This window comes from Alligator mississippiensis, chromosome 8 (genome assembly GCF_030867095.1).
Source record: "Alligator mississippiensis isolate rAllMis1 chromosome 8, rAllMis1, whole genome shotgun sequence".
Lineage (NCBI taxonomy): Eukaryota > Metazoa > Chordata > Crocodylia > Alligatoridae > Alligator > Alligator mississippiensis.
The window spans coordinates 26555585-26575211 of record NC_081831.1 but is presented as its reverse complement, the minus strand read 5'-3'; the positions used below and the strand labels follow the sequence as shown (position 1 = coordinate 26575211).

The window sequence follows — 19627 nt, the reverse complement described above, 5'->3', positions numbered from 1 at the left end:
TTTAGTCACATGAACTATCCCACTAGGTCTCTATAATCCCAACTGTATCATCACAATTCTGTGAATCTTCTGTTTTTCCTCACACTTCTCACTTTAGTATATAGGCACTTCAAGTATCTAATATAGTTGGGGATCATCCTGGTTTGAGCAGGGGGTTGGACTAGATGACCTCCTAAGGTCCCTTCCAACCCTTTTTTGATTCTGATTTTCCTGTTCTCTTCCAGAGCACTGCTAAGGCTTCTGCTGGTGCTTCCCTTTACTAAGTTCTTATCCAGGGCCCCTGGCTCTTAACTCATCTCTTCAGTTTCTGTTTCCATCCCCCAGTGAATCTAACTCCCATCCCATTTCCCTGCTTCCAGTATTGTGATGAATTTGCCTGGTATGATCATAGTGAACTCATGGAGACAAGACTTCACAGCAGCCATGTTAAAAACTTTGTTATTTTTTTCTGGATCCAAAGGAACAAAGTGAAGAAGCAGGGTGCTGGCTGCTGTGGTTCCCTGCTTTGCCTGTGGCAGGTTAGAGTCTTGCATTGCAACAGGGTTGATGGCAGTTTTAGAAAGTTTAGATGGATTTGTATAGGATGGTTTGGATAGGGATGAACCTCTCAGGCAGGCGGCTGGACTACATGTGACCTGCCCCACTTATGTTGTCTCTTCCAGCCCCACTTATGATTTCTATAATTCTAGCAGAAGTTGTCAGGAACTCCCCTCCTACACCATGAAGCAGGGGAGCCACAAAGTGCTTGATCCTTCTATGCAGGTGTGTAGGGAAGGGAGGGTGATCCCTTAAGGCAGGGATGCTCAACCTCTGGTCTAGGGCCCAGATGCAGCCCAGAGAGCCATCACATCTGGCCCATAGGGCTCTCCATGTGTCTGGAAATTTGGCAGCAGGGGAGCAATGGCTAATATGGCCAACCTCCCCCCTGCCAAATCCCCATACCCCAATCCCTGCACAGCCAGTCAGAGCCAAGCTACACCGTTCCCCCATGGGGCCAGGGCATGCTCCCCCTCCCTGCTTCTGGATTAGGGCCAGGCCATGCCCCTTTCCCTCCGCATGGGAAGAGGTTGGGGCCTAGCTATATCCCACTCCCTTTCCACAGGGGAGGAACAAGGTCCTTTCTCCTGTGGGGCTGCATTGAGGCTGGCCTGCTCTCTGCCTCCCTCCACACAGCCAGATGCTGTTGGCCCAGGCACTGAACCAGGAATGCTTGATGGATCCAACCCAGATAAATTGGGCACTGCCGATCTGACACCCTGGGCAAAAAAAGATTGGGCACCACCTTTCAGACAAGGGAACAGTGGGGCAAAGGAGAGGAGATTGTGGGCTGTCCTGACAGATTGCCCCTTGAAAGGCAGATGGAGGATGACCTCAAGACTTACTGTTCCACTCATCTTTGAGGGAAGCAGCATGCACATGCATAGAGCCTGCTGAGGACAGAACAGCAGAGCTCACCCTAGATCCCTGGAGAGTGCCATGGATGCGTTAGCATTTCCTCGTTCCTTGTTCTGGAAGCTTATTGTCAGCCTCTTCCATGCTGTCCTGTGAAACCTCCTCTTCTAGTATTTAGCTTGTGCTTTATTGCAGTTGCTGTCCTGTGAAAGGCTGTACCTCCCTTCCACTCCTGATGTGTTAAGCTTAATTTTCTGTCCTGGGGCACTGGACAGGACCAGTCTGATCCCGTTGACTCCTGGAATGGCATTTAAATCATAGATAAGTGGGGCTGGAAGGAAACCTACAGAGTCCAACCCCCTACCTGAGGCCAGATCATTTCTATCCAAACCATCCCAGACAAATCGATAATTTAAACTCTTCATAAGACTATCAATCCTGTTTGTTGGGCAGATGCTCACTCCCTGGCAAGAACACAGCTCTCACAAGGAACAATTTCCTGCCCCCATTGCACTGGCCTGCATGCAGCTTTTCACTTTTCCCCACACATCACATATGCTATGGTCAAGTTAATTGGGTAAGAAAGTTCCCCAATACTTCAACTTAGTGGTGGCTACCTGAGGCACTTCCACCAGGGAAGCATAAACAGACTGTGACATAACCACACAGCACCAGGCCACAGACAGAAGGGAAAAGTTTATTTAGTGCTACTATGGGCACAACTACAACTGCAGTTACTCTATCAGTCAAGTGGAAGTGAATAAAGCCTCTTTGGTTCATGCTCCTCCTTAAGCCTGCAGCAGCGGGGCTAGATGAAGTATTCCTGGGTGCTGCAGCACAGACAACTGACCTGGGAGAAGCCAGGAGCCCTGCAGTTCAGTCCTGAGCCCCCGTTTTCTCTTTTGTTCCAGCTGTAGCCCATAACGTAAGAACTATCATTGACTGGGTCAGACCATAGGTCTATCTGGCCCAGCATCCTGGTCGTACCACGGCAGAGAGTGGATACTGAAAGGGGGAACGAGCTGGGTTTGAGCAAGGTTTTTCCTACTGTTTGTCTCTCACTTGCAACATCCAGCATTTAGGGGCTAGGTAGTTCTGATTCAGAGGCTATGCTCCTCACTCCCATGTTTAATAGCTACTGATGCCCCTTTCCTCCAAGAATGTGTCCAATCCCTTTGTGGATCTGGTTAAATACCTTGTTTTCACCACATCTGGTGGCCATAAGTTCCACCCTTTAAATGACATGCTGGAGGAAAAAGAACTTGTGTTAGTTTTAACCCCCAACTACATCCCACATCGGGTGCTCCTGGGGGGAATACTCCCATGTCCAGGGCCATGCAAACTAACAGAGTGATCTGGGAGGCATTTCAGGCTGAGTGCTACCCCTGCTTGAGGCTGGGAGAGGACGGGGAGGGGAGAGCCAGCAAAACTGACCGTTGTCAGTCACAAGGGTCTGGGCTGTGGGTCTGCTCATGCTTGGCAAGAGCAGCAGCATCAGTAAAATTCCCTCCACTATCATCACCAGGCAGTGGCTTCTCCATGGCATGGAGGCGCTGGTGCTTGCTGAAGGAAAAGCTGTGCCGGAAGTTCTTTCCACAGTGAGTGCAGTGGTATGGCTTTTCCCCGGTGTGGATGCGTCGGTGCTTGGTGAGGGCTGAGCTCTCCCGGAAGCTCCTGCCACACTCACTGCAGCCATAGGGCTTCTCCCCAGTGTGCACACGTCGGTGCACACGCAGGTAGGATGGGTTGTTGAAGCTCTTCCCACAATCTGGGCAAGGATGCGGCTTCTCGCCCGTATGCACGCGCTGGTGCACGTGGAGGTGGGATAGGTCCGTGAAGGTCTTCCCACAGTCTGAGCAGCCATGTGGCTTCTCCCCTGTGTGCACATGCAGGTGGACACGGAGATGGGACGGGTCCTTGAAGCTTTTCCCACATTCTGTGCACGTGTGCGGCTTCTCCCCTGTGTGCACACGTAGATGCAGCCGGAGGTGGGAGGGCTGGATGAAGCTCTTTCCGCAGTGGCCACAGCGGTAGGGCTTCTCCCCTGTATGGATGCGTTGGTGGACGCGGACATAGTCTGGGTGGGCAAAACTCTTCCCGCACTCTGGGCACAGGTGGGGGCGCTGTCCCGAGTGTGTCCTCTGGTGGATGAGGAGACGCGACTTGTAGCGGAAGCTCTTCCCGCACTCTCCACATGGGTGGGCTGTTGTCTCCCTCCTGTGAGTCCCGCCATGCGCCCGCAGTTCCCGTTGGCCCCAAAAGCTCTCCCCACACTCCCCACAGATATACAAGGCCTCTGCCCTGTCAGCACTGCCCTCATGGCTCCTCAGGTCTCTCTGTCCCTTGAATCCTTCCCTGCACCCAGGGCTCTTTTGGGGCTCAGCTGCTCTCTGTCCCCAAAGTGCAGGGAGCTGGTTTCTGGCTGGAACCTTCTTCAGATTTATGGGCTGTTCCTCAGGAGGTGGCTCCTCAGTTTTGATCAGCATCCCGGCACCTGCTGTGTGGAGAAGGGAACCTAGAGATTAGTCCCTGTGCTCCAGGCAAAGGGAAAACTCAGGTAGTTCCCTGGCCCCAGAGCAGGGCAGGGTCTAGGCACTCAGCTTTTCAAATTCAAGGACTCCTAATGTTGAGGGTGGAGGGGCAAGTCCATGCCCTGGTGCTAATGCCCACTGGTGAACTCTGCATAGTTTCCCAGTGGTTCTCTCCCAAGTTCAAGCCCCACCTGAGTGGGGAGAACTACATTACCTCCTACCTCTCAGTGGGACACATGCATGTAGGATATTTGTGGTGGCACTAACCAGAATGGCCCAACGCTGCCTGTGGCTGAGGGTGTGATTAAAAGCATCTGCCTAAAGGAGGAGTGTGGCTCTCTAAGGGCTTGTCTCTACCACAGCACTGGTAGGACTTGTGGAAGATGGCGCTGAGAAGTCTACCACCTACCCGTTGGGCCTGAGACCAAGAAGTTCATCCGTGAAGATGCTTGGGGCTTGTCCCCAGTTCTCATTCTCGAACACTCAGTCTTTGGCACACCTGGGAATGGCATCTGGGAATAAGTCTTATTGGCAAACTTCCCAAGGCAGGTGCACATCAGCAGGTATGGGTGTGCAGGATAGGCTGCTGATATAGTATAAGTGAGCTCTAAGGATGGCTGGGATTAGGAAAACAAGCCAAACTGTCAGCCCTCATTCCTGATGGGCTAGGCCTGAAATTAGCTCTCCTTGAAAGGAGCAGAGCCTTGCTTCCTACCTGCTTGCAGAGAAGGCTCTGGTCTGGGAAGTGAACCCATGCAGCTTTCATCTCCTGATGAGTCCAAGGGGTCCTCCATGTCAGAGGAATCTGTAGCAGGACAAAGGCCTTGGGGTTTACCTGAATATGGACTCCAGCTCACAGGGCCCAGGGCTTGTGACACTCAGGGCCCCAGGAGATGCAGCAGAAAGAGGGAGATTCTACTGCCAATCATGAGTGTATTTCCCCCTGAACATAAGAAATGCCATTTTCTGGGTCAGACCACAGGTCCATCTTTTTCCAGTATTCTCCATCTCAGTGGCATACAGCAGATGCCCCTTTCCTCTACAAATTTGTCTGATCCAATCCCTTTTTGATTCTGGAAAACTCTCAGCTTCCACCATATCCTGTGGTAATGAGTTCCAAACTTGTATTACACACGGGGTGAAAAAGAACTTCCTTGTGTTAGTTTTAAAAATTACTACCTACCAGTTACCTAATTCTTGTCTGGCAAGACAGGCAATAATAAATCCCTATTGACTTTCTCTTAGTATTTTGTAAACCCTGATCATGTCCTTCCCCTCAAGCATCTCTTTTCTAAACTGAACAAGCCTGGCCTCTTCAGTCTCTCCTCATATGAAGGTCCTTTGTACCACTGATCATCCTTGTGAATCCCACCTGCACTTAGGAGTTGTGTAGCACAGCTCCCTGTCTGTTACAGAAGCAAATTCCAGTTCAACCTGAACAGGAAGAACCAGCAGCAGTGGGTAGGAGAGCCCCAACCACTCAACAGTTCAGTCCCTGGTAGTTCTCAGAGCTTCTGCCCACCATGACAACTACCCAGGGACAACAGAAATCTCATCAAGCTCTGCCACCTTTGGCTGAGGTATCCACATTTACATTGGTAAGTGAAGATGAACATGCCAGCCCCTGGTACTAAAGGGAGACTCAATTTGTGCCCCATATCAAGACTTCAAGTGAGGCTTTGGCCCTAGCACTGTATCACTCTGTCCAGGCCCCTTTCTTCATGACAAAGGCCCTGACAAGGTGCCAGAGACTCAATCTGTGGAGGGATGGGGTTGATAGGGACACTGCTGTTAGATTTCATGCCCCAAGAACCGTATTAAAGGAAGAAGGATGGAACAATTGCTTGTACCACACCACTGAATTGCAGGATGTGCAAACATAGGTTGAATAGGAAAATAGGGCTGGAAGGAACCTCATATGGTCATCTAATCTAGTCTCTTGCTCAAGGCTGAATCATCCCTGACTAAACCATCCCAGTCACGTGTCTGTCCTTCCTGCTCTAGAAAGTCCCCAGGCTTGGAGATTCCACAGCCTTTCTAAGTAGCCTGTTCCAATGCTTGACCACTCTCATAGAAATTTTTTCCTGATCTCCAACCTAAATTTCCTTTGCTGCACAACTGAGGCCACTGCTCTTAGTCCTCTTCCTTACAGCCACTGAGAAAATTCTAATCTCCATCTTCCCTATAAACTGCACTTCAGGATGACTAATCACCCTGCCTAGACAGAACATATCAGGCTGAGCCATAAGGTTAATACCTTTTGGGGTAACTCACAGCAAGTTCATAGGGTTCCAGCTTCTGTCATTCTGGGTACTGAGCAGTACTAAGTAAGGCAGCAGGGGAATTACCATAACTCACCTTGAAACAGGTCCTCAGACCACACACCTTCTCCAGAGCTCCACCTCCCTTTGCTGGTTGCTGCAGATCAAGTCTGGTGTGGGATCTCAATATCCTGTTTGGGGAAGTGGATAATGGGTGATTATATTTGGTTACTCTCCACCCGGTACCTAGCTGGGATTTCAGGCATGGATCCAATGGACTCAACATTCTAATGGGACCTAGAAGGAAAAGGGAAGGGGGGCATTTAGAATAGAGGCAGAAATCTTCAATAAACAAAGGTCCTTGCCACCTAGATAAGCAGAAGAATGGTCATATAAAACCTAGAGTATCAACCAGAGGTTTATGATATATTTACTTGAATCCAAGATGAGGTTTCCTCCCTCATTCAGCATGGGGGAGAAGAAGCCTTATATTGGATTCAAGTACCAGCCCAAGGCAGGTGGCTGCTGCAGTTCCAGCTCTGGCCCCAAATCAGACACAGGGTCTGGGCTGGAGCTGCAGTCACTGCTTGCCCCAGGTTGGAGCAGGGGCAAGGGCCAAAGCTGCCACCACTGCTACTGCTGCCTGGACAGGAATGAGGCTGAAGTCATTGTGTGCTCTGTGCCCTGAGTGGGAGCTGGAGCCAGGGCTGCTGCATGGGGTAAATGTCAGCAGGGAATCAGGAAAAGGGAGGTGAGCAGCAGGTCAGGCAGATGAAGAGTCAAAGGGCAGGGGTCAGACCAGTGCCCCTTCCCTCCCCTGCTGCAGTGGTAAGGGGGACAAATTTAACAATCCTCCAAGAATTAGATTCAGTACGTGGACAATTATAACAAACATATGGATTGTCCATGTACAGAATCTAATTATTGAGAGGTCATTTTAAATTCAAAATCATCTTCGATTGGGTAAGTGTGGTACAGAAGAAAGTAACTAGGGTGGGCCAGTGCTCCTTCTGGGACCAAAGAGGGTCTTGCCCCATGGTCAAATTGGTATGGACAGTGAGGTATTTTGCCTTCCTCTGTAGTGCAAAATGTGGCCCTCTACTTTTCTCTCCAGTATATTTTAACAGCCTTTGCAGGAGCAGAACGTTGGTCACTGTGGTCCCCCTGCTTTACTTGTAGCAGGTCGGGGTGTTGTATCTTGTGGTTGTGTCAGGGTTGACTCTGTAATTTTGCTAAGGTTAGACCAGGGGTTGGCAAAATGCGGCTCGGGGGGCTGGATGCGGCCCACCAGGTATTCTATTTGGCGCGCGGGGCCCCTAAAAAATGTAGACAGATTAATATTAATCTGCCCTGGGCTGCCTGTCACGTGGACCTCGATGGCTTGCCGAGACTCAGTAAGCTGTCCAAAATAATTGCCTGCCCCTGGGTTAGACAATGGATTCGTACAGGACGACTTGGATAAGGATGATCCTAACTCAGGCAGAGGCCTGGACTGGACAGCCTCTGGAGGTTCCTTCTGGCCCTACTTTTCTATGATTCTACGTGATTTTGGAAAGAAAGAAACTGTTAGACAAATTCAAACAGTCAGATTATGCAAAACACGTATTACAAAGAAGAATGTTTAGAATCTGTTAAAATTACAAACAATACAATGATTATAAACCTATGAGTTTACTAATCCTGATAAAAGAAGAAAGCTTCTGTAAACCTCAAATGTCCTAAATTCTAAGGTTTTAAAAATCACAAACAAGTGGCTAGCCTGTTAAGGCACCTATATTACCCAGATATCAGAAACTAAGTCTTGGAAGCAAGTGTATCCAAGCCAGCATCTGAAGCACTGAATAAGCAGCTGGACAAACTTAACAGCAGAAAGCGTGAGAAAATAGTTGATAACCTTGGCTGAAGAGGCAACTAAGCATAAAAAAGAAACTTGGATAATGATGTGCTCAATGCAATCAGTGATGGGAAAGGTGGATTAACAGCTGGTCCAAGAGAAATCTGGAATGCCTGAAACATGTACCAGTATTTTGAGAACTTTTTGAAAGAAGAATGTTCCAGAGAATATTTGTAACTGTTCACACAGGCAATGAAGGTGAAATTCCAGTTGATAGTTCAGATGAAAATCAGGAGAGCTGAAAGTAAGTTGAAAAGAAAGAAAGAACTGCAGGATTGTGTACCTGATTTGTGGTAGTTTCCAAAGCATTAGAAGATTTAAAAAAATGGTGGTCGCAGAAGTTAATCCAGAAAAGCGTACAGGAAGCAAACAGTTCAGATAAATGGTGACAAAATGTAATGTCACTACCTCTGTTCAAACAGAGAGGAAGCAACAGCCAATGTTTCTTTACAGGAAAACAAAGTTACCACTGACAAGTGGTGACAAAGCTACTGGAGACGTCCTCAGTGAAGGTCTTCAGTGAAGCTGGAGAAAGAAAGCAGAAAAGCACATCTGGCTAATAAAAGCTGTAGAGCAAAACTTGACAAGTGAGAACAAGCACCTGCAACAGCCTTTGGGCATGAAAAACGGTTTTTAGCAGGGCTCGACGTTCAGCCCACTTCTTTATATCATGCTGATGAATGTCACTGGACCACAATTTAGATAACCTGCACCGTGGATCGCATGTGTACATAGACACATTTTGGAAAGGCAAGAAAACTTTACAGAGTGGCAGAGCTTGGGAGCACAAGTCATAAAGTAACTACAGCAGACAGAACCTGCAGTCTGCGGAGATGTTAGAAAGGCCATGGGCAGAAACTTACAGCGACTCCCTGCTAGAAGCTCTTGGGTTCTGTCGCAAGTAGAAATGTCACTAGATATTAAGGAAATGGAAACACTATGTGTTGCAGCATCAGATGCTGGTAAGGCCTCCATAGATCTATGCTAGTTAATCCACTTTCTTCTCTTTGATTACTACAAACCACCAAAACATGCTGGCTAGGACAGCTAACATTTAGACACGATAAAACAGGAAAGAAAAAGAGGAACTAAGAAGAATTCTCCAGTTAAGGGCACTTGGGGAGTATTTATAGATTGGTTGGTGATGGTGTGGAACTCCTTGAGGGGGAGATCATGTTGCAAAGTAACTGCTGAATATGGAACCCCCAGGAGTTAAACCAAGAGGAATGTACAAGAGAAGGTGGAAAGGTCAAATAAAGGAGGGTATAGACCTGACCACTGATAACAGTATTGGAGAGAAGGCAGATTTAAGCCACCCGCCCATATTTCATGAGGAAAAGACTGTAGAAGAACCAGGACAGGAAGGGGACTTCTTGGAACTCGCATAGCTCCAGGGAAGCAAGGAACAGAAACTTAACCCAGGGAAAACAACTGGTCCCAGGAAAGCACCTTGTCTCTCTTTGTCCCACTCCTTCCAGGCAGAATATAGAACAATGTTTCTAAGGGCCTTTGGAGCGCAGTCACAAAGGTCCCTTCAGCTCCACTTGCTTCCAGCTCCCATAACCCTGATCTTTACTAGGCACTAAAAAAAAGTGCAGCGATGACAATGACTATGGGTCAGGAGGGAAGGGATGGAAGCTCCCACCCCTCAGCTGACCCAGCTGCACCAGCCAAGCCCCGGAGGTGGACATAGCTCTGCTGAGAGAGCATGCACGTGTCTGCTTCAACCCGTGTCTCCCAGGAAGCTAGTGCAGCTCCTCCCTTGGCATAGCCATGATTCCACTTAGAGGCATTGCCATCGTCACTTCTATACCACAGACTCTATAGTGAATCTGCCCTGGGGAGGCTGTTTTCAAGGCAGTGGAGAACCTGCTGCATAGGAGTGACTGAGAATTATCCTTCTGCCCCCAACACCTCCCCAGGGAAACCCACAGCCTCCAGTGTCAGGTGTCTTCATCTGCTTCCCAGTGGCAAGGGGAGAACTGAAGGGCCCAGAATCCTCCAAGAGATCCCCCTGCCCCCGACATGTGACCCCAAGGAGCCTGAGACCTCACACCCTGCAGTGAGCACGTCTGTGTATTCATGTAGCTGCTCTGGGTCACATTGCCCAAGTGATCACCAAGGATCCTAGTTTTCTGTTCACTGTGAAAACCAGAGCGCCCATGTTTTTCCACAACCTACTAAAAGCACAGTGGCATCCCATGGCAAGCAGTCCCATTTTTGCTGTGCTTTTCCATCTCAGCCAATCACTGGTGTCCCTCCCCTGCTGCTGACTGGCTGAGAGGTAAAAACCAGAGCAAGATAAGAAAAAGCAAAAATGGTGCCACCTGCTGCAGGCTGCCACCATGCTTTTAGGAAATTGTGGGACAACACAGTTCTGTGTTTTCTAAATGGAGAGGTTCTTTTTGCTTTTTTACCTCCACGGAAAACTAGACTCCCTGGTGATCACATTGGCTGGTGCCTGGTTAAGAGGAACTTGCTTTGGCTTCTCTTGTTGTGCTCCAGATAAAAGGATAGCCGCAGAGCCACCCCGGGGTTGACAGCCCATGTGTGACCCCAGTGACGAGACACAGGAATGTCCCCGCTCAGCTCCTACCTGATGCCACTGCAGCCTCCCCGCGCTCTGCAGAGGGGAGCCCCAGGCGCGGCCAGGAGCGAAGCAGCAGGGCGAGGGGACGCGCCGGGCTGGTGCCGCCGGGGCTCGGGGCGGAGTCGGCCTGGAAAGAAGAGAAAGGGGCGAGTGCATCGCTGCAGCAACCTGCCCGTGACGTCACGGCATGACATCACCAGTGGGCGGGATCCCCGCGCACCGGTCTCACCTGCAGCGCGGAGCGGGATCCAGGCCCGGCCCGAATACGTGCTGCCGCGCGCCCCTAGCAGCCGGCCCGGGCGGCGCTGCCGCAGCTCCCACCGGACCCAGCCCTGCCTCCCCGCCCCGCCCGCGCTGACGTCACCACGCGCCGCTCGGACCGGATGGAATCTCCCGCTGGAAGGGAGGGGAGGGGAGGGGAGGCGGGGGAAGAGTAGTACCCAACTCCGCTCTGGTGGCTGTGGAGGACCGCGACTCTATGGTCGCTCCACCCGTGGCCGCATTAACCCGTTGCTCCCCGGGTGGCGGAAGGGGTCTGGGTCTCTCCCGCCCCCAGCCCGCTGCAGCCTGGCGCTCGCGCTGACGTGGGCTCGCGTCACAGCCACGGGGCTCTGCAAAGCCTGCGAGTGGGGGCGGGGCGGGGCCCAGGCGGGGCTGTGGCTCGGGGGGGCACCGGCGACTCCGTGTGGTGCCGAGCCGGCGGCGCGAGGCCCAGGAGGCCGGGGTGCGGTGCGCGCTGAGGTCCCGGCTCCGCACCGACCGCTGGGACCGCGCAGGGCAGGGCTCAGTGCGGCCCCGGCCCCGCAAGGGCTCCGTCCAGGGGCAGTTGCTGCAGCCCGCCCCTCAACTGCCCCCTCAGCCCTGGGGCTGCGCAGCCCTGCTCTGGGGACTCGACCCATGGCAGGGGTGGGCAGAGCTGGGGCGGTTTGTTGTGTCACCATCGGGGCGGACCCCAGAGGGGAAGGGAAAGGCTCCCTCCCGCAGCCCCGCCCGGGCGCAGAGGGCTCGACTGCCCCACGCAGCTCAGCCCCGGGGGGGAGGCAAGGGCTGTCCTTGGGCTGGGCAACCCACCGCAGTGCTCTGGTTCTGCCCCAGGCTGTGGGGTGGGGCATTTGGAGGGGCCGTGGGGCAGGGGATGGGGCAGAAACAGCTGTGATTAGAGGAGGGGCAGTTTCTGGCCAGCAGCATCTCCCCTCTGCGGCCCACTCGCAGTCAGGGTGACTCCCGGTGCCCACTCCTGGCTGCCCCTTTCCCTCCTGCCGACAGAGGTGGCATCTTTCCCTTTAGAGTTGGAAAACACAGCTGCATCATTTCACTATTTTCTTTAACCATATGATGTTTGGGGATAAAACAAACCTTTTAATAGGAAATATTCATTTGAATTGCCCAGTTTGGATTCTTTTTAGCCCAAGAAAATTCATGTTTTTTTTCAATGCAGTGTTTCTATCTCAATTTGGTTTTCAGTGAATCATTTTGTCTCCTGTGAAGATGCAGTGAAAATTGTATCTTGTTTTTCAGAGACAGATCAAAACGTAATATAACGAGTCCAGTTTGAGCCCTTTGCAACATATTGGGTTCCAGTGTCTTAAAAGAATGTTTTTGAAAGGAACCTTTTTAAGAACCCGAAAAAAAACACCTTTTCCCCCGAGCATTTTCCTACTTGAGTTGCATGTTGAGAGGAAATTGCAAAAAAGTGAAAAGGCAGTTTTCATAAATCGGCACAAGATTCTTGGCATTTTTTACTCTCCTCCGGTCTGAAGTCTTGGGCAGGGCGGTCCATTGAGAACAGGCCCTGCGCAGGCAGGGGGTCCTGTCCCCTGAGCTCTAGGACTGAATCCTACCTGGGTTCTCCTCTGGGTGCCACAGAACTGAGTTTGTGACTGAAGCCAATGTGAATTCAACACGAGACACTCCTGAGATATGCCAAGGCCAAAGCAAAGAGAGAGGTAATATTTCTCAGAGATGGGGCAGTCAGGAAAAGCCTCTGATGGCTGGCACAGATTAGAAAAGCAGCAAGGTAAAGCCTCAAAAAGAGGCCAGCCCCATAAATGCGGTCTAAGAGGGGAATCTTCTTATGCCTATATCCATCGCATTGCCCTCTGTTCTCCATCACCCTTAGCCCCTGCTCAATGCCTCTCTCCACCCAGGGATAGTCCCACAAACCACTATCATCCCAAATACTAGGTCACCCACCTTCCCCTCAGAAGTCCCCTGAGCCCCACTTTCCCCATGAGCCCCTGTATCCCTCAGGACACAGCCCTAAAGAACCCCCTTTATCTCCAAGTGACGCAGCCTGCAGCTGCTGCCTCCTCTCTGAAGAGGGAGGTTCGGAAGTATTGTGCTGAATAAATCCAACTATGGCCATAAGCCACCTGTCCAGTTGTTCTGTTCCCTAAATAGACATGGATTTCTTAGGATGATCTCTTTTATTGAAGCAACTATGTCACTGGGACAAAATTGGGCTTTCAAATGCAAGACATACTTCGTCAGGTCTCCATTGTAGGAAGCCAGGCACAGCAAGTGAAGCACAGTCTAGGGGAAGGCAGGGAGAAATTCTCAGGTGCAGCAGATATTTATCTAACTTTATTCCAGCTACCTACTTGGTCCAATACAAAGATCACTCTAAGAAACCCTGGCCTTGCATCATTTCTAGACCATCATGGCTACAACCTCACTGTTACACTACCCTAGGCAGATTTACCAAACAGACACACATGCAATGCTACACCTATCACTTGGGAAACACCTATCACTTGGGGAACTGGAAAAAGATATATTGAACACAAATACATCCAATACAACAGACTCCCCCAAGTTTGTCTTTTAAATCGGTAAAATTGGATTGTTATTTTTTTCTTTCATTATCAATGTTTGTGTGTTCAAAACTAAGTTAAGGAAAAAGGTCACATTGAACAAGAGGAAAAATTCTAAGTACAGATGCGGACCTTGGCATTTCTGGAACTGGAAAGGAAAAAGGAAAAAATGAAAAGGGTTGGGGGGTCGGGGCACTAGAGGATGCATCTCTCTGCAACTGCAGCCTTTTCCCTTTTTCTTAATGCAGGAATTCTAATGTTATATGCAGAATGACTCTGAGGGCTTTTATTCTATCTGAAGTTCAAGACAAGCCAAAGCAAGCTCCTCCAAACTAGTGGGATATTAGCAATCTGACAAAAATTACCAATAGCAGCAGAGAATATATAGATATATAAATATACTTACTGAGGTCTCAAGCCCCTCCAAATCAATCCCTCATAGGTCAGGCAAATTCCAGGCTCCCACCTGTTTGCCTTTTGTTGAGGCTTTTTATACAGTTCTGATTCAAATTTCTATTATTCCCACCCTATTCTCTGAGATCTCTGTCTCTTGGCCAATGGAACAGGGAAACTGAGTCATGACGGGTGACCATTGTTCTTACCTGGGGTCCTCTTTGTTGATGTAATCACTGGCCTAAGCATCTCAGCTCACTGCAGTTGACCCTCACATATCTAAACCACCAGAGACAGCAACAGTAACAATGATATGAGCTGTTAAGGGCTTAAAGTTCGTAATCAGAGCTAGAACCCAAGGGACAATATAAATGTAACGAGGAAAGGAAAGTGGATCGACATGGGTCGGGTGCGATCATTGTAACAGGTGTGTGGGTGTGCAGATGTGAGATTTTTGGTATGTGTGTAGGCTTTGAAAATGGGTGAAGGGTTGGAAAGAATGGCATGTTAGATGCTGTATATATATCACTATCTATTTATATATATAGAAATATATTTCCCCTCCCCCCCCTCCCCAAATCTCCTCTCACCTGTCCTCTCTCATGTGCTAATCATTGTGATTCAGACTGAATGGCTTCTGGAATCAGTTTGCCTGTGAAGAGAAATGTAGTGACACAGCCAACACCAAGGACTGTGTCGCAGTGTCAGGACTCCCGGACATTAATTAACTAAGGGTGCTTAGTTCTCAACCCAAGCCTGCCCATAGGACTTAGCCTGACCGTTAGAGAATGGCCTCAGATCTATATCGCAACTCAAGCTTCAACACAAGCTGTTAACAAATCCAGCAACAGCCCAGCCTGCCCTTCCTAGAAGGGAAAGTAACAACTGAAGCACAGCAAGGGGTTAACTTCGGAAATGGAAAATGATTCCAGAATTCAACCTGGATTCTCCTAGAGACATTATTGTCCAGATAAATCTGAAAAATGCTGATAGCAAACAGCAGTGGTGGTCTGGAATTGTAACTGATGGTGCTGGCATGTGCATTTGGGTTCTGATGTGTTGTTACGAGCAAAGTAAGAAAAGGCTGCAGTAATTCCAACCACTCATGGATTTTTTTTTATTCTGTAAATCTCCCTCCGTTCCCCTTCCCCCTTCTTCTTGCAGCTAAAAGCCTGGGGAAGGAAGTGGGGGAAAGGGGGGAAGGGAAGAGGGCAGAGATAATGTCACCTTGGAAAAGGCATTTAATGATTGCTTTTGCTAAAAGTAAAATGCTGAATTACTACATGCTTATGTTAAGATTGTAGGTCTGGTCTCTGCTCCCTCCAGTAAGGAACATATCAGATGCGAGGATTTATACAAGATTGTAAACGTTTTTCTTAGCTGCTTTAAAGATACATTTGTGCAGTTCATGTGCTAATTACAGATTTTTTTTACAGTAGCATGTTAAGGTGAAACAATAATATCCAGCCAAATCTAAAATACTTTTTATGCCTGTTTAAGTGTGTGTGTGCATATTACATTCTTACATTATAACAAAGAATTCATTTCTTTTAAACATAAAGGCTTATGGTGATTGTTACTGCACTGCTCTATAACAGGGACACACTTTGCACTAATTTTAGTCCCAGGTCGGTCCACACACCTGCATTAATGTGCCTTAGGGCGTGGTTGTGTAGACGTATGTAAATCGCCTTAATGCAACGAAGCCAGCATTTATTAGTCAAAAGCCATATACCAGGAAGTCTTTGGGCCACAATGCCCATTTTTTTTGTGTTTTGGGTTTTTTTAAAGGAAATTTTTTCATGTCCCAAGCCAAATCAGCCAAATCAATTCCAAATCTCTGAGTCATTCAAGAACCACAGTTGCCCCTGCTACCAGCAAGCATCCTCCATCCCCACCTGGGGCTTCAGATGCTTCCAAACCCTTTGGCAGGCATCCTATGTGCAGGCCCAACCCCAGAGGCTTGGGGTTCAGATGTCCCTGAGTTTCGCTTGTCCTCAACTGTATGGCCACTGGAGGAAGCTAGGGAGAAACCTCCTATTTCCCTAAAGTCGGGGTATAGCCGAGATCTTCCCACTGGAAGTGAAAGTGGGAGACTAACTATACATTACCTCGGTCATGGTACTACTCCTTGCCAAGAAAGTGGTTTCCATTGCAAATGGAAAACCATGTTAGTGGTCATGGTATTTCCCCTGCCAGGTAAGTATGGGAACCTTTCACAAGGATAGGTTAGTGAAGCCCATCATTCCCGTGGCCAGCTGCTAAGCACAGTCTCAGCCCCAGCTGTTGTCTCAACCTCTCAGACTTTTCTTTTGCCTTTCACTCTCTTTCCTCCCTATGTCACTGGGAGTCCCCATTTCAATATACCTGAAGAAGGGTGTTTGTGCCTGAAACTTGCAAAACTTGCAAAGAACAATTTTTCTAACTATTTAGTTGGTCTAGTAAAAGTTATCACATTTATCCAAAGACCCTTGTTCTGCACCTTTCAAAACACACTCTACACTGGGACTCTTGAAATCCCTCCCAGGCACCAGGAACAGCAGGGAGTCTCAAGTGCTGGAGCCTGGATTAAATGGGGCTCTAGTGTATCTTCTATGCAGCCTGGCTCATTGTTCTCTGGATGGCCCATTCCCAAGTAACTGAGGCATGAAGGCCACATCCTTTGAGGGTGACACTACATTAACCCATTTTTTCCCCAGCATACAGGTTAGTCAGGAAAAGAAAGGCACACACCATTATTGCAATATAAATACATTTAACCCAGAAATATTACAGAAAATACCACAGTCTGTCACAGAATGTGGAGGTCTGGTGTTTGTGCCTGAAAGCTTGCAAAGAGCAGTTTTCCCCTGACGCTAAGCAGAATTCAGGGTAGATTTATTCCTTATAGACTAAATCAGAGAGGCATAGTGTAAGCTTTCATAAGCAGAGGGCTTACTTCATCATCACTCAGATACTGTGAAAGAACTGCAGGAAGAGCTAAAGAGAAAGTAGTGATTGAATTACAAAGGGTAGGGAAGGATGGAGAAAAAAAAAGGGGCACTACTCATAGTCTCATAGTAGCTAGGGTCAGGAGGGACCTGAACAGATCATCTAGCCTGACCCCTGCCACAGGCAGGAATGAATGCTGGGTTCACAAGACCGCAGACAGGTGATCGTCCAACCTCCTCTTGAATTTGCCCAAGGTAGGGACGAGGACCACTTCCCTGGGAAGTTGGTTCCAGATTTTGGCCACCCTAACTGTAAAATATTGCCTTCTGATCTCAAACCTAAACCTATTCTCCATCAGCTTATTACCATTGTTCCTTGTCACCCCAGGTGGTGCTGTTGATTTGCTGTTGATCCCCCCTGATGAGTTTGTAGGCAGCCACCAGGTCCCCCCTCAGCCTCCTTTTGCTGAGGCTGAACAGGTTCAGGTCCCTCAGTCTCTCCTTGTAGGGCCTGTCCTGCTGCCCTCTCATCAAGCGGGTGGCCCTCCTCTGAACCCTCTCCAGGCTGGCCACATCCCTTTTGAAGTGTGGCGCCCAGAACTGGATGCAGTACTCCAACTGCGGTCTGACCAAAGTCGCAAAAAGGGAGTATCACCTCTCTGGACTGACTTGAGATGCACCTTTGGATGCATGACAAGGTGTGGCTGCATAAATTACTGATAAATACAAGGTGGGTAGGAGGGAGAAAAACAAAGCAGCTAATTTACTGAGGGACATAGGAGTTATTAAAGATAATCCAGGTAATGGGAGTGTAAGAGTAAGACAAAACCCCATAGTCTTGGTTAGATCCTAGATTTAACACAATTCAATCTGGATGATTTCTTGTTCTGCAATTTCCCATTCAAGCTAATTTTTAAAGTTTTGTTGTCTAAGAACAGTCACTCTGAGGTCAGCAATGAACTGTCCAGGGGGTTTAAAGTGTCCTGTGACAGGCTTCTGTGTCTTTCTGGAACTGATGTCAGATCAATGTTCATTCATTTTTTACATGTAGAGGTCACCCTGTCTGTCCAATATAGACAGCAGAAGGGCACTGTAAGCAGGTGATGGTGTGTATGATCTTGGTAAAGGTACTGGTAAATTAATCTAGGATGTTATAATTCATGTTATAATTCCAGTAATGATGTGGTCTGTTTTGATGAGGTGGTACAGTTGGCATCTGGCATATGCTCTGTAATAGATGAGTGGGCACACTTGGCATCTGCTCTGTAACAGTGCCAGATCTGGTGCGTTGGTGCCAATAGGGGTTAGGTAGCCTGTTGCTGGAGTGATGCTGTTTGAGGTTGGGGGGCTGCCTGTGAACCAGGATAGGCTTGTCCCCCATGGCTATCTTTAGATGGTCATCATTTTCCAAGAGGTCATTGATGACGTGTCCAAGGTGTTCAAGCTGCAGGCTGTAGGTGATAGAGGGATTCGGCTTTCCTTTCTTGGGGTTAGTATTGTAGCAGGTCAGAATCTGGCTTTGTTGATATGAGCAGCTACAGTTTTAGGATTATATTGCAAGTGTAGGAATCCCTGTTCAAGAGCCTTAAGGTATGTGTGGTGGTCAGTGGGATCAGAGGAGATACAGTTGTAACATAGAGCTTGGCTGTGGATGATGGATGTAGTGGTGTGTTTAGGATGAGAGCTGCTGGTATGGAGGTAGCTGTAACAGTTGGCTTATTTTACTTAGGCTGCGAAGTGCAAATCAATCCTGCCTTCTGCCTGACTTTAGACGAACGCAGCTAACTGTTTCTGTCTCCATGATGTTTGGCAGGGGCAGAGTTTTAGGAATCCCAGGGTCATGGAGCATGGGGAATGTTTGGCTCAGTGTTTGGTTTGGGTTTCTGTAGTAGCTGGGGGGGCATGTCCTGGCCCCAGTGCTCTGCAGCATTTGGGGTGGGGAGGTGGGATGGATGTTGGTGCTCAAGGGTCCTGTGAGAATTGTTGGGGTTGAATTTTTGGGCTCCAGGGGTTCTGTGGCAGGTAGGGCAATGGAATGCTTGAGCACAGGAATATATCAGAATATACCACCCTGCCTAACTGCCATGGAGACCTTGGGCAGGAATCTTTGACCCCCGTCACCCCACAACAGCAATGAAACCCTGCCTAAGAAGATAAGAATTGCCATGTACTGAGTCAAATCGTAGATCCATCTTGTCCAGTCTCCTGTCCTGTGTCACACAGGGCAGAGAGCAAGCAGATGCTGAAGGGAGAGTGAACTGGGTCTGAGCAGGGTTTTTTCCATTGTTCCTTTTTCAATTGCAGGCTCCAGGATTAAGATCTACAAAATTCTGACTCAGAGGCCACACCCCTCACTCGCATGCTCAATAGCTACTAATACCCCTTTTCTCCAAGAATTCACCCAGTCCCTTTTTAAATCCGGCTAAACTGTCAGCTTCCACCACATCTGGTGGCAACGAGTTCCACACTTTAATTACCCAGTTCCACACTTTAATTACCCAGCACCGAAACTTGTCGCATCCACCCACCAGAGAACCCTTGGGCCCAAGCATTGCACTCAAATAACTGGCACAGAGCCCTTGGGACTGAGCACTCCGCTCTTCGAGCACCACAGTGCCCTCAAGCCCCAGGTTGTACCTCACTGATGCCCGCAGAACCTACAGGCACCAAAGTGCTGTTCCCCCATCAGCCACTGAAACGTCAGGAGCAAATAAGCCACTCCCTTACCCATCACAGAACCCTCGGGACCAAATGTTTCCCCCCCGCCCCCAAACCAGCGTGGAACCCTTGGGCCCAGATATTGCACCCCCAGCAACCACCACA

At 49.0% G+C, this 19627-nt stretch overlaps 1 protein-coding gene across 3 annotated transcripts; it reads right to left on the bottom strand.

The window, feature by feature from the left end:
• Positions 1-2073: 2073 nt before the first annotated feature.
• Positions 2074-11297, bottom strand: LOC102564084 (zinc finger protein 239). 3 transcript variants are annotated; one of them, XM_019483305.2, is made up of 5 exons: positions 10898-11287; positions 10675-10795; positions 6282-6481; positions 4639-4728; positions 2074-3889 (listed from the first exon to the last, which is right to left on the bottom strand). In XM_019483305.2, the coding sequence occupies exons 4-5, from the start codon at positions 4715-4717 to the stop codon at positions 2832-2834; spliced, it is 1137 nt and encodes a 378-aa protein (XP_019338850.1). In that variant the 5' UTR covers positions 4718-4728; positions 6282-6481; positions 10675-10795; positions 10898-11287; the 3' UTR covers positions 2074-2831. The 3 variants fall into 3 exon arrangements, with proteins under 3 accessions (XP_019338850.1, XP_006277594.1, XP_019338853.1); XM_006277532.4 differs by having other exon boundaries at positions 6282-6375; XM_019483308.2 differs by lacking the exon at positions 4639-4728 and having other exon boundaries at positions 6282-6375; positions 10898-11297.
• Between the last annotated feature and the right edge of the window lie 8330 nt (positions 11298-19627).

What these genes read in the sequence shown, in the direction of transcription:
- LOC102564084 (XM_019483305.2), bottom strand. Translation starts at nt 4,717, where the DNA reads ATGGAGGACCCCTTGGACTCATCAGGAGATGAAAGCTGCATGGGTTCA. An exon ending in AGAGCCTTCTCTGCAAGCAG is followed by an intron (nt 3,890 to 4,638) that starts GTAGGAAGCAAG and finishes TTCTCCACACAG; the next exon opens with CAGGTGCCGGGATGCTGATC.